The sequence below is a fragment of the Hemicordylus capensis genome, chromosome 6, assembly GCF_027244095.1.
Source record: "Hemicordylus capensis ecotype Gifberg chromosome 6, rHemCap1.1.pri, whole genome shotgun sequence".
NCBI classification, from domain to species: domain Eukaryota; kingdom Metazoa; phylum Chordata; class Lepidosauria; order Squamata; family Cordylidae; genus Hemicordylus; species Hemicordylus capensis.
The window spans coordinates 31083485-31096890 of NC_069662.1; the positions used below are offsets into that span (position 1 = coordinate 31083485).

General features: G+C 43.6%; 1 protein-coding gene and 1 pseudogene across 1 annotated transcript; both read left to right on the top strand.

Moving 5' to 3' along the window:
- Positions 1-283: 283 nt before the first annotated feature.
- Positions 284-1238, top strand: LOC128331158 (olfactory receptor 8H2-like; annotated as a pseudogene).
- A 6227-nt stretch (positions 1239-7465) lies between these two features.
- LOC128331160 (olfactory receptor 1L4-like) lies at positions 7466-8380 on the top strand. The gene has a single exon (XM_053264510.1). It carries the CDS (start codon positions 7466-7468, stop codon positions 8378-8380), a length of 915 nt encoding a protein of 304 aa, XP_053120485.1.
- Positions 8381-13406: the final 5026 nt, after the last annotated feature.

Below are 13406 nucleotides of genomic sequence, written 5' to 3' on the forward strand. Positions count from 1 at the left end.
ATGATTTGATTCGAGCTCAAATTTGTCCAGGAGCATCTGGGCAGATTCATTACAAACTTGAATCACCCAGATCGACCAGATTTAGGTAGAATCAATTCAAATCTGAATTGATTCACACCCTAGAACATTGGTGGAGGAGTTATGGATAAAAGCTGGGCTAGCTCTCTTGAGGAATACCTTCTAGCACATAGATCAACTCATGCCTTCTGTCTGATTTCACTATTTATTTTTTGGTGTTTCCCTCCCTCCCCCCCCCCAGTATAAACTTCTGCTGAAAAGAAAAATGGAAAATCAGACCACAGTGAACTATTTTGTGCTCTTTGGGTTTTCATACAGCCCACCAGTCCAGAGTTTCCTATTCCTGGTCTTTTTGTTCATATATGCGGTAACCCTAATCGGAGATATTGTGATTATGATGGTAATAAGGGGCAACAGTCTTCTCCAAAGCCCCATGTACTTCTTCCTGAGTCATCTGTCTTTTATTGATTTCTGTTACTCTTCAATCAGTGTGCCAAGGATCTTAATGACTTTAGTTACAAGCCGGACAATTTCATACAATGGCTGCATTGCCCAGATGTTTTTTTTTCTTTCTCACAGGCTTCACGGAAGTATTTCTCCTTGCAGCAATGGCTTATGACTGATATGCTGCAATATGTAGGCCTTTGTATTATGCACAGATCATGAAGGCTGCCTTTTGTAGAGGGCTGGTGGGGGGTGCCTGGGCAATAGGTTTCATACAAGGAATAGCAAATACACTGCCTGTACTGAAGCTAAGGTTCTTTGGTCAAAACATTATCAGACATTTCAGCTGTGAGCTCCCTTCATTGCTTGCCTTATCCTGCTCAGAAACCTTCATGAATAAGATTACAACATTCATTACTAGCGGCACTCTGGCAGGTTCCCCATTCTTCATTATTCTGATGTCCTATATCCACATTGTCTCTACAGTGCTGAAGATGCATTCAGCAGAAGCTAAACGGAAAACCTTCTCCACCTGCAGCTCCCACCTCGTTGTTGTGGTTTTGTTCGATGGGACTGGCTGCTTTAGGTATCTGAGGCCAAACTCAGCCTCCTCAGTCATTGCAGATGAATTCTTTTCTGTCCAGTACAGCATTTCAACCCCCATGCTGAACCCCATTATCTACAGCCTGAAAACAAGGGAAGTGAAGGAAGCCATTAAAAAAATTATGAGGTATACACCACGGATTTCTATATTTTGTAAAATGGTTGACCGCTAGGCCAATCAATCAACACACTGGCAAATTGCACACTGCGTAGTTGTTGGGAATTCCAGATAAATCTTATCCCCAGCTAATTATTTATATAAGCTTACTCTCCCTAACTTCTGCCATGCTTTTACTCTGGCCCATTTCAATGTGTTACCTTTGTCTGTTTTGGAGATAAGATTTCGCTGTACTCCGTATTCCCAATGGTTTTGCCCCTGCTGTTCGGGAATAATTGAATCAGTGGAGCAGGTATTACTTTACTGTATATTTTATAAAGATATACACCCTTTTCTTCTTGGTCCCATTTTGTTATACTATCCAGGCAAGCTGGATGAACTTTAGGTAAATCTCTTTCTTTCTGATTCTGATGCTGAGATTACCTATGGCTATGCCTATGGCTAAATTCTGTCCTACTGCCTGCCAGGGCTGTCCTTAATTCCCCTGCTAACTGGGCAAAGAGTCACCTTTTTAACGTGGTGTTTCTCTTTATTTAGCAGGGGGAGAGTAACTGGCCCTATCCATCCCCAGCACAGTATCTCCAGTGACTGTTGCTGGTGTCTGTCTTATGTTTCTTTTTAGATAGTGAGCCCTTTGGGGACAGGGAGCCATCTTATCTATATATTTAATTCTCTTACAGCAGACTGAGGATAGAACAGCGTGGGGATGTGGGGATGCATGGGGATGTTTGGCTGCTGCACAGCGCCCAGCCAGACAATGGGCTTAAGAGGCGATGCAGCGGCGGCACAGCCACTTAAACATGGCTGGCTGGCTGGCTCGCAGGGATGGAGGGAGGGAGCTGGGTGGCAGGCAAAGCCCCCTTGCCCTGGAGGAGGCCCCCTGCAGGCTTAGGAGGAGGTGCAGTGGCGGTGGGGGGAGAAGTGGGCTGGCAGGGAAGGGGGAGAAGCAGCCTGGCGAGGCGGGAGGAAAAGCCCCACTGGCCTCAGGAGGGAAGAGGTGGGAGGCGGCGGCGGTGGGCCCGGGTTGAGGAGGTGGCAGTTCCCAGACCGGCCAGTGGCCTGAGAAGAGGGCATGTGTTGACGAAGAGGCCCAGCAAAATTGGGGAACTGGCCTATCATGCCAGCAAAAGAAAATAGTTTGACATTTCAAACTGAAAGGTACACCTACATTTAGGTGGGGAGTGTGGGAGGATCTGGAAAACATGTCTGGACATGACTGGAAACAGCTAGCATCCTACAGGTCAAAAATCCTATCTGCTTGGTGATCCTGAAACTAATGTCAAGCACACAGGTCAACTCAACCATAAAATAAACAATGTCCTCTGCTCTGTCTTACATATTTCCACTACTAAATGCCTTCGTATCACTGTTACTTTAGCCAGATAGAATGGAAACTGCCTCACATTTCACACTATGTCAAAATGCCTTAGCTGCTTGTGTTGTGTACTTAACAGAAATATACTTTGATTTTCCAGTGTACTGCTCTGTACTTTGACATGGATTCCAGGGAAAACAATCTGTTGCTCTTATCTGTCTGCTTACCATATGTAATCAATCAAGTTTTTAATAAAGAGAAATTCCTTTGAGAATCCAGCTGTGTGATGTCTTTCTCACCCCTCCAGAGCTACCCACGCATCTCAGAAAACAAACATTTGAGGCAGCTTGTTGGCTGCATGTGTAGGATAAGGGGCAGATCAACCACCACCACCACCACCCCCTTGTCGTATCAGTATATGAATATTTATTCATTCATTATTATTTATTAAGCTGGAGCAACTGGGGCGATCGCCCTGAGCCCCGTTCTGGGACAGCTCCCACTCTGCTCAGCAGCAGACAGGAGCAGCAATTCTTAACCATTAGGCCACTATTCCCCATCAGGGGCATAACTAGGGGAAATAGCACCTAGGGCAAGCACTGAAATTCGCCCCTGTCCAAACAGGGATGATGGGACTTGTAGTCAACAATATCTTGAAATCCCTGTTAAAAGGAACACTGTATCATCTAGACTAGAACACTGTACCATCTAGTCATGGTTGTTGATCAAAACCTGAAAACATGAGCCATCTCTGTTAAAGACTTAGAACAACAGTCAGGAGTTATGTGAGTATTCCTAGTGTCATTTTCTGTCTCAACTCATGCTTTTTAAAAAACATGACTTTGTCCTAGAGGATCACCTGCCCAAATAGCCACAAGCAAAATAGGGGAAGAAGAAGGTGGCAGTGCGGGGCGGGGGGAAGCCTATAAACTAGTCAGTGATTCCTGCCAGCCTTTGTCTTGTGATGATTCTTGGCTCATGATGAGGTATATGTGCATTCACCACACCAGTGCGTACTTTGACACCAAGAGGGAGGAGGATACATTAGTTTGCCACACTAGACAGAGGCATTTGCAACAGGAGCAGACAGCCAAGTTCTGCCAGAGCCAAAACCAGCCCCTGGCAGACTAAGAAGTCATTGTAATTTGTCCCTTCCTGTCACAAGTAGTGTGCTGTTCTTTTATTATAGACTCTAACTCTCAGATATCCCAGTCATGGATGGAAAATTCAGGATCAATTTACAAGAGACACATTTTCTACATGGAAGTTCCCATGTGTAGTATCTATTCTGCCAGGGGCATAGCAAGGTTTGAATGGGCCCAGAGACGAGATTTTAAAATGGGCCCCCAGCCCCGCAAAGTCATATACAAATCAGAAGCATCTTAATATAAAACAGCAGACACTGGGTAGTTTCTGGATTTTAATCATTCAGGATGTTATTTTATTTTAGCATGCAACACAGTTTTACAGAATACTCCTGGATTTCACACTTGTATTTGTTTTCATTTCTCTGATTTGTCCTGAAGCCTGAGGTCTGTGTGTTTATCCTGCCTGCTGGGTCCTACTGATAAATAAATGTCTCCAGAAAGGAGCATGTTCCAACAGAAGAGAACATGTCCTTTCCATCAAGGTGTGTGTCTCCCTCCACGCATCGATGGCCAAACTCAAAGAGTGAAGATGCCTTTTAAGAATCTGAATCAGTAGTTTCTTCTTAGCCTTTCTTGAAGATATGGTAGGCATTCTAAGAAACCATTTTGTGTCAAGCTCACTGGTAATTGGACAGGCAAAGCTAATCAACAGAATAGCAGAAGGATGCTTTGCTGGCTCAGCCCCATATCCCTTTCCCAAGAATAATATGGATTTGAGGGTGTCATGAGCTCTGTTGAGGTGATCAAAGAAAAAGATGCTCAACATCAGGAGAGCATCTGAAGTGGGGCCAGAGGTCCTGCCCCTGACACTTCACTTTTGTGTCACACACCACCACTGCTCACAGTTATGGTGGCATTTTGTCCAAATAAGCAAATGCCACACAACAACAAATATTTATATAATGCTTTTCAACAGAAGTTTTCAAAGTGGTTTACATACATAAATAATACATAAGTATGATCATGCCCATTTCCATGATCATTAGCTGGGGCCATCAATGTAACTCTGATGGGAAACATTCTAATTGTGATGGTAATAAGGGGCAAAATTCACCTCCACAGTCCCAGGTACTGCTGCATGAGTCATCTCAATGTCTGTTTCTGTTCACCTACTGTAACTAAAGTCTTAATGAATATCTTTACAAGCCACCCAATTTCATACAATGGATCAATTGTGCAGATCTTGTTTGTCATTTTCACAGGATGCTTGGAAATGATAAGAAACCAAAATAAACAGAGCCAGCCTGTTAATAGGTGTGTGCACAAATCAAGATCTGTGATTCGATCGGAATTGAATCACAGATCACCTAACTGATTTGGCAAAAGCAGCTGGCTTGGCCAGCTGCCACGATGATGGCCAGCTGCCACCCAGATTCAACCCAAATCTATTCGGAAATTTGGGTGCCATTTTGAGGCTCATTTTTCTGGAAAACCAGGCCTCAAAATGGCACTTCTTTCAGGGGAGAGCTGGTCTACCAATTGGGATCAGTAGTTAGACCAATTTTCTTAGGCTGACGCACTAAATCCGGAATGGACATACCTGCCGATCCCAATTGGTAGACCAGCTCTCACGTTAGCCCACTTCTACCTCAAAATTTCATGTGTCTGCAATCTTGAATTGGGGTGGGTGACTTCATCACAAAATGTGTTATTGAGATGCTCCTATGAGAGTTGTTAGGGGGACACACTCCCTCACTCACTCCCCCCCCCAAACACAGCAAGGTGATCTCATAAGACCACTTTCAATGAGGAAAGTAGGTTAAAAACGAACTAGATTACACATCTCATGCATGGGCACCAAGTTTGCAGGGAAATCCCCAAGTGTTCCACACTCCTCATATGATGCATTGAGGGATATTTGGGGGCCAGGCTACATTTCCCAGGCCCATAGGTTAACATGTCATACAGATTAACAAACATAATCTGAGGGGAAAGATAAGATCAATCCTACCTTCCCCCCATGTCCTTCCTACCCTGTTCACAGGGCATGAGAATGACCTTACTGTGTCTCTTAGTCTTCCCCCCGCCCCTCTCCCCTACAAAAAGATGGTAGTAAATTGTTTGTTCTCAAACTACAATGTTTGCATGCAAGCGTGCTTCTCAAACACTGCTATTATTGAACTAAATTTGTACTGGCCAAAGTGCACAGAAAATGAAATAAAGTCAAATGTTATTCCAGCATTAGCACAATCTCTATCCCTTGACACTACCCTTGATAAACTGTATGCACTGTCCCCAGAGGAAACAAACATTTTCCAACACAATCCCGAAGCACACATTTATATTTCTAATGCTACTCTACAGACTCTTTGTTATCTTTTACCATTATAAAAGTCAACTAATTCTCATGGAAGTCTAATTAGACTTGGGTCGTGGTATGAGTTGTTTTCTCTTTAGATAAGAAAAAGAGAATACAATTTGTTTTGTCTTATCAGACCTCATATATATGATTAAATTTCTGCAGATCACTCCAAGGTGGGGACCAGAGATAAGAACACAGGTAGGTTTCCTGAATACAGCAACCTATTTTAGAGCCGTTATCGTAGATCTCAGGGCAGCGGGGAAAGGTTGCTGAAAGTTATTGAACAGTAATAACAAATTTAATTATATATGCAGGGTGGACTAGGATAAACAAATTGTAACACTTGGATCTGTCCAGTAGTGATGTCGATTTCTCATGTCATTAACATTAAGATTGCTTAATTTCTCAAGGCATTAGCATGTTGTAGTAACAGTGGGGCAGTGAACCAGCTTCTTTGTTTTTCATTAAGCTGATTCAGACAAGTGTCCAGTGGCTCCCATGTCGATGGTGGGAATATGAAAAGAATGCAGGCACTCTGAGATCACAGTACATTAGTGACATCAAGCTAGGCAAATGCTTGCCATGTTCCCACTCTCAACATGTGAGATGCTGTGTGCCCATCTGAATCAGCTCTATATAAACTGCTTTGAGAACTTTTTTGGGAACGGGATATATAAGTATACATAATGTTATGAAGCTATGTCTGTCTCCATTCTTACAAGATTCTTCCAGAACATGGGCAGTGCTCAGGACTGGAGTGGATGCACTAGGGTTCCCACTGCATCCCTGTAGGTGCTACTAATATATGTGCTTCATTAGTCAGGATGTCAGCCACTCTCTTTTAGGACTGTAGAGGTTGGAAGAATTGGAAGAATACCCTAACCCCCACCACAAGTAGGCAGCTGACAGTGGCAGTGGGTTTCTTAAATTCTGACCCAGCCCTGATGTGGGGAAAGCTGGGTAGCTGTGAAGAATCTTGGGAACATCAAGAGGGAAGGCTGGGAATGGCTCAAGGAAGGCTGGGAAAGAGCATGGGATGGCCAGGAACAAGTGCAAGGATTCCTGAGAGAAGTTCTTTGGGCTGGAGACTACATCCTCCAGGCATCTCTGCACTACTTCCCAACCACTCCATGCTTGTTGTCAGCCTCCCCTGAAATCACTCCTCCCTAAGATTCCAAAGATTTCCCCAGAATTCCCTGTGCCAGTGCTGGGTCACCCTTCAAAGAGCTCACACCACACCACTATACAACCTGGGGCAATTGCCCTGTGATTAGTTGCCTCCTCATGGTGGAGGGAGGGAATTCCAATGTGGGCTTCTGATTTCTCCAACTTGCACAGTTCTACTCTCTGTTATGATGTAATGATATCAAAAATAGGTTGTATTACCCATTTTTGAGAGGCACTTATAACACTGAGTGTACGTGTAAATCAAATATACGAGATGCCTCCTGCTCACTTCCAAAGATCTGTTTGTAACTACCCCCCCACCCCCATTTATACTTTTGCTAGAGAAGAACATGGAAAACAAGACCACAGTAATTTATTTTGTTCTCCTGGGATTTTCATACAACCTGCAAGTCCAGATATTCCTCTTCTTCACTTTTCTCTTGATATATATGGTAACTCTGATGGGAAATGTGATGATTATGACAGTAATAAGAAGCAACAGAAACCTCCACAGCCCCATGTACTTCTTCCTGAGTCATCTGGCTTTTGTTGACATGTGTTATTCTTCAGTCGTGGTGCCTAAACTGCTCATGAATTTCTGTGCAAGCAGGAGAATTTCATACCATGGCTGCATTGCCCAGATGTTTTTCATCTTTCTCTCCGGAGGTACTGAAGCATTCATTCTTGCAGCAATGGCTTATGACCGATACACTGCCATATGCAAGCCCATGCATTATGTGCAAATAATGAACAACACATTTTGTAGATTACTGTTAGGAGGTGCATGGTCAATAGGTTTCGTATTTTCATTGACAAATGTATTACCGTTTTTTAAACTAGTGTTCTGTGGTCCAAATGTTATCAAACATTTCTGCTGTGAATTCCCTTCTCTTGTTCCCTTATCCTGCACAGAGACTTTTCCCAACAGGATTGCAATGTTTATAACTTTTATTGCAGTAACAGGTTCTTCATTCTTTATTATTCTGGCATCCTATATCCAAATCATCTCTACTGTCCTGAAGATGCATTCAGCAGCAGCTAAATGGAAAACCTTCTCCACCTGCAGTTCCCACCTCATTGTTGTAGTTTTATTTTACGGTACTGCTGCCTTTAGCTATATGATTCTCACCTCGACCTCCTCAATCATTGTGAATGATTTCTTTTCACTCCAATATAGCGTTATTACCCCAATGTTGAACCCCTTTATTTACAGCCTGAAAACCAAGGAAGTGAAGGAAGCCATCAAGAAAGTAATTGGGTACTAACCAATGCTTGCTGCCAGACACCCAATGAAGACAGAACACACGTTTATGGGACAATCTAGGGCCACACTTTGTTAGCTATCAATAAAGGTTATGCAACAAGCATTGGCAATTAACTGGAATGTGGGTGACTCCATCTCCTCAGGGGGCATTCAGCCTCCTACTGAGAACTGTTAGAGTGAATCAACTGGGCCTGAAAGATGCCAGCAGCTACTGCAGCATAGCTTCTTCCAACCACACAGTTTACCGTGCTGAGGAGGCAACTACCCAAGTCAAACACCCTTTGAGCTTGTTTTGACTTGGTGAGTTTTGACTTGGTGAGCCAAGCGGCCACCTAAACGTGGTTCATTCCCAGCCATCCCAGGCCACAAAACCCTGAAGTGCTGTTCTATGGAGCCACCTTTCACCCAACTGAGGTGACTCTGGTTGAACACCAATGCATCCTTACCTTACCCTGCCCGCACTCACCTGCTCTCAGCTAATTGACCATTGCAATTGTTTTTTCTCTTATTATTATTATTATTATTATTATTATTATTATTATTAATTTTTATCTGACCTTCAGGTTTAACTCATTCTGGATATCTTAGAGGACTCTACTATGGGACATTTTTTGTAGGTTCTCATCTGTACACAGACTCCTTTTTGGAGGGAATTGTGTTTGATCTGAACAAGTGGGTTTTTTTTGTTTCATCTGAGGCTTGTCTGAACTCATTGTTCAATTGGAGTAATTTGATATCATGGAGACAGATCAAAAGGATTACAATTATCATATGAGAGACTTTTTTAAACATTTAAGGAGTGACACTAACTATAAAAATGAATTAAAAAATAATAAAAATAAAGTTAAGTTCTAGCCCTTGTAGAAGTGGGGTTATGGAGCAAAATGTGCTGTCATTATTTTTGGAGTCTTTAGACTCTTTGGTGTATTATGACTTTTCCTCAAAATGATTCCCTCTGAATATTCATTGCACACCAAAGAGCCTAAACAATTGATACATTCCTAAAAGAAATCAACTGAATACCCCGCTGGCTTTTGGTTGTGGGGAAATTAGTGCAACCAAATGTGCCCAGCACCCCCCACCTGCAAGCCAGTGGGGTACTCTGGATCCCCTTTTGACTCCACATTTTATAATTCCAGATTGGCTTGTCAGAAAGCTTTAAAACAAGCTGATTGGAATGTTGTGGCCTACTCCCTGTTCTCTTGAGCCTTGTCCAACTTGGCTTATACTATCGGTCCCATTGTCACAGTAGGGCTGGTTATATTGTTTGTTTAATAGATTGATATACTTTTCCATACAAAAAGTCCCTGTGCAGTTCAGACTATAAAACCAATTAAAACATTAACATCATTTTAAAAAAATACAATAGAACTCTAAAATCAAAGCTTTGAAACTATAAACTAAAAGCCTGACTAAACAGGTACATGTTTAGGGCCTTCTTAAAAATATTCAGAGAAGGGAAAATTCTAATTTTGTTAGGAAGCATGTTCCAGAGTCCTGGGACAACTCAAGAAAAGGCCTGGTCTCAAGTTGCCACTAACTGGACCTCCACAGATGATCTTAACAGGCAGAGCCATTTCACACTGGCTTTCATGCGAGCTAAGGGGTGGAGACTGCCTTAGTCAGCCTGATAGATGATCTCCAATTGAGAACTGACAGAAGTGTGACTATGTTGATCCTTTTGGATATTTCGGCAGCTTTCAATACACAGTATCCTTCTGGAATGTCTGAGGGGGTTGGGGGTGGGAGGCCCTGCTCTGCAGTGGTTTTGCTCCTACCTCTTAGGTAGATTCCAGATGGTGTCCCTTGGAGACTGTTGCTCTTCAATATGTGAATTTTTGTATGGTGTCCTTCGGGGCTCCATATTTTCTCCAGTGTTGTTTAACATTTACATGAAACCACTGGGAGAGATCATGAGGAGATTTGGTGCAGGGTGTTATCAGCATGCTGATGACATCATTGGGAGAAGGCATAACCTCCCTAAATGCCTGCCTGGAGGCAGTGATGAGCTGGATGAGGGATAACAAACAGACTGAATCCAAATATGATAGAGGTACTCATTGTGCAGGGTCAAAAAGTGGGAGATGATTCTGATCTGCCAATTATGGATGGGGTTGCACTTCCCCAGAAGGAACTGCTATGCAGTCTGGGGGTGTTTCTGTATCCTAACCTGTCCCTGGTGTCCCCGGTTGAGGAGGTGGCCAGAGGTGAACATAAGAACATAAGAACAGCCCTTCTGGATCAGGCCCAAGGCCCATCTAGTCCAGCATCCTGTTTTTCACAGTGGCCTACCAGATGCCACTGGAAGCCACAGAAAGGAGTTGAGGGCATGCCCTCTCTCCTGCCATTACTCCCCTGCTACTGGTACTCAGAGGAATCCTGCCTTTGAGGCTGGAGATGGCACACAGCCCTCCAACTAGTAGCCATTGATAGACCTCTCCTCCATGAAGTCATCCAAACCCCTCTTAAAGCCATCCAGGTTGTTGGCTGTCACCACATCCTGTGGCAGAGAGTTCCACAAGTGGATCATGCGATGTGTGAAAAAGTACTTCCGTTTGTTGGTCCTAGACCTCCTGGCAATCAATTTCATGGAGTGACCCCTGGTTCTAGTGTTGTGTGAGAGGGAAAAGAATTTATCTCTATCCACTTTCTCTACACCATGCATGATTTTATAGACCTCTATCATGTCTCCGCGCAGTCGTCTTTTTTCTAAACTAAAAAGCCCCAGGTGTTGTAGTCTTGCCTCATAAAAAAGGTGCTCTAGGCCCCTGATCATCTTGGTTGCCCTCTTCTGTACCTTCTCCAGTTCAACAATGTCCTTTTTAAGATGTGGTGACCAGAACTGTATGCAGTACTTCAAGTGTGGTTGCACCATCGTTTTGTATAAGGGCATTATAATATTAGCCGTTTTATTTTCAATCCCCTTCATAATGATCCCCAGCATTGAATTTGCCTTTTTCACAGCTGCCGCACATTGAGTCGACACTTTCAATGGCTGTCCACCACGACCCCAAGATCCCTTTCCTGGTCCGTCACCGACAGCTCGGATCCCATCAGCATATACTTGAAATTGGGGGTTTTCGTCCCAATGTGCATCACTTTACACTTGCTAACACTGAACCGCATTTGCCATTTTGTCACCCACTCCCCCAGTTTGGAGAGCTCCTTTTGGAGCTCCTCACAATCCATATTGGATTTCACTACCCAAAAGAGTTTGGTATCATCTGCCAATTTGGCCACATTGCTGCTTACCCCTACTTCTAGATCATTTATGAATAAACTAAAAAGCACCAGTCCCAGTACAGATCCCTGGGGGACCCCACTTCTTACTTCCCTCCATTGTGAAATCTCTCCATTTATACCTACCCTCTGTTTCCTGTCATTCAACCAGTTAGCAATCCACACATGTACTTGTCCCCTTATCCCATGACTGCTAGGTTTCCTCAGGAGTCTTTGATGAGGAACTTTGTCAAAAGCTTTTTGGAAGTCCAGGTATACTATGTCAACTGGATCACCTTGATCCACACACTCATTGACACTCTCAAAGAAGTCCAAAAGGTTGGTGAGGCAAGATTTACCTTTGCGGTAAATCTTATTTTACCGTGCTTTTTATCAGCTTTGGCTGGTATGCCAGATCATGATACAAATGATACATTTCTCAAGATAAATGACCGCAGAACAGTGGCACATATGCTGGTAACATCCAGACTTGACTACTGCAATGCACTCTATGTGGGGCTCCCTTTGTACATAGCCTAGAAACTGAAGTTGATAGTGAATGCGGCAGTAAGGTTGGTCTCCGGGTCATGTCGGAGAGACCATGTTATTCCTGTGCTGAAAGAGCTACACTGGATGCTGATAAGTTTCTGGGCAAAATACAAGGTGCTGGTTATAACCTATAAAGCCTTAAACATCTTAGGTCCTGGGTATTTAAGAGAACATCTTCTTTGCCATGACCCCCACCACGCTTTGAGATCATCTGGAGAGGTTTGTCCACAGTTGTCCAAGCCTCCGGGGCTTGGAGGCTGTTCTGGGATGGATGGGGGCAAACAAGCTGTAACTTAATCCAGATAAGACAGAAGTGTTCTGGGTTGGTAGAACTGATCATCCAAGTAATTAGATAAATTTGGTCTTTGATGGGGTCATGCTCCCTCTGAAAGACAAAGTCCACAACTTGGGGGTGCTTCTGCACCCGACACTGTCCTTGGAGGTGCAGGTGGCAGCGGTGTGCAGAAGTGCCTATGGCTGGTATGCCAGCTTGGAGAAGTCGGTCATGACCTCAGTCACTCATGCACTGGCAACATCCACATTGGACTACTGCAATGCGCTCTACATGGAGTTGCCCTTTAAGACTGTTTGGAAGCTTCACCTGGTCCAGAATGCTGCTGCAAGGATGCTTATGGGCACAAGTCTCTTCATGGATATTACACCCATTCTTCAGCAACTAGATTGGTTACTGGTCAGCTTCCAGGCTAGATTCAAGGTCCTGGTCTTGACCTTTAAAGCTCTACATAGCTTGGGGCTGGTGTACTTGTCAGACCACATTCATCCATATGAATCTGCCGGGTCCCTCCACTCATCATTTCAGGCACTGCTCATGACCCCACTAATAACAGAGAACCGGTTGGCGCGGACTAGAGACAGGGCCTTTTTGAATGTGGCCACTCAACTTTGGAACACCCTCCATGAAGAGCTTCACCATGCTCCCTCCCTCAGTGGGTTCCCCCCCCCAAACAACTAAAAATACATCTTTTTAAGGAGGCTTTTTAATGCTCCATCTTTGGTTATGCCTGGAAGGTTCTCCATTTTTAGCTTTTAAAATAACTTTTAATTTTTTGTATTGTATTTGTTTATTTCAGACGAAGGCCAGCATAAATACAAGAAAAAGCAACAACAACAACAACTACTACTACTACTACTACTACTACTACTACTACTACAGTAAAATACATAAAACATTAATACCTTCAAATACTGTATACATGACTGATTTCATTCAAATAAAACCAGTTGATCTGAAGTGCACA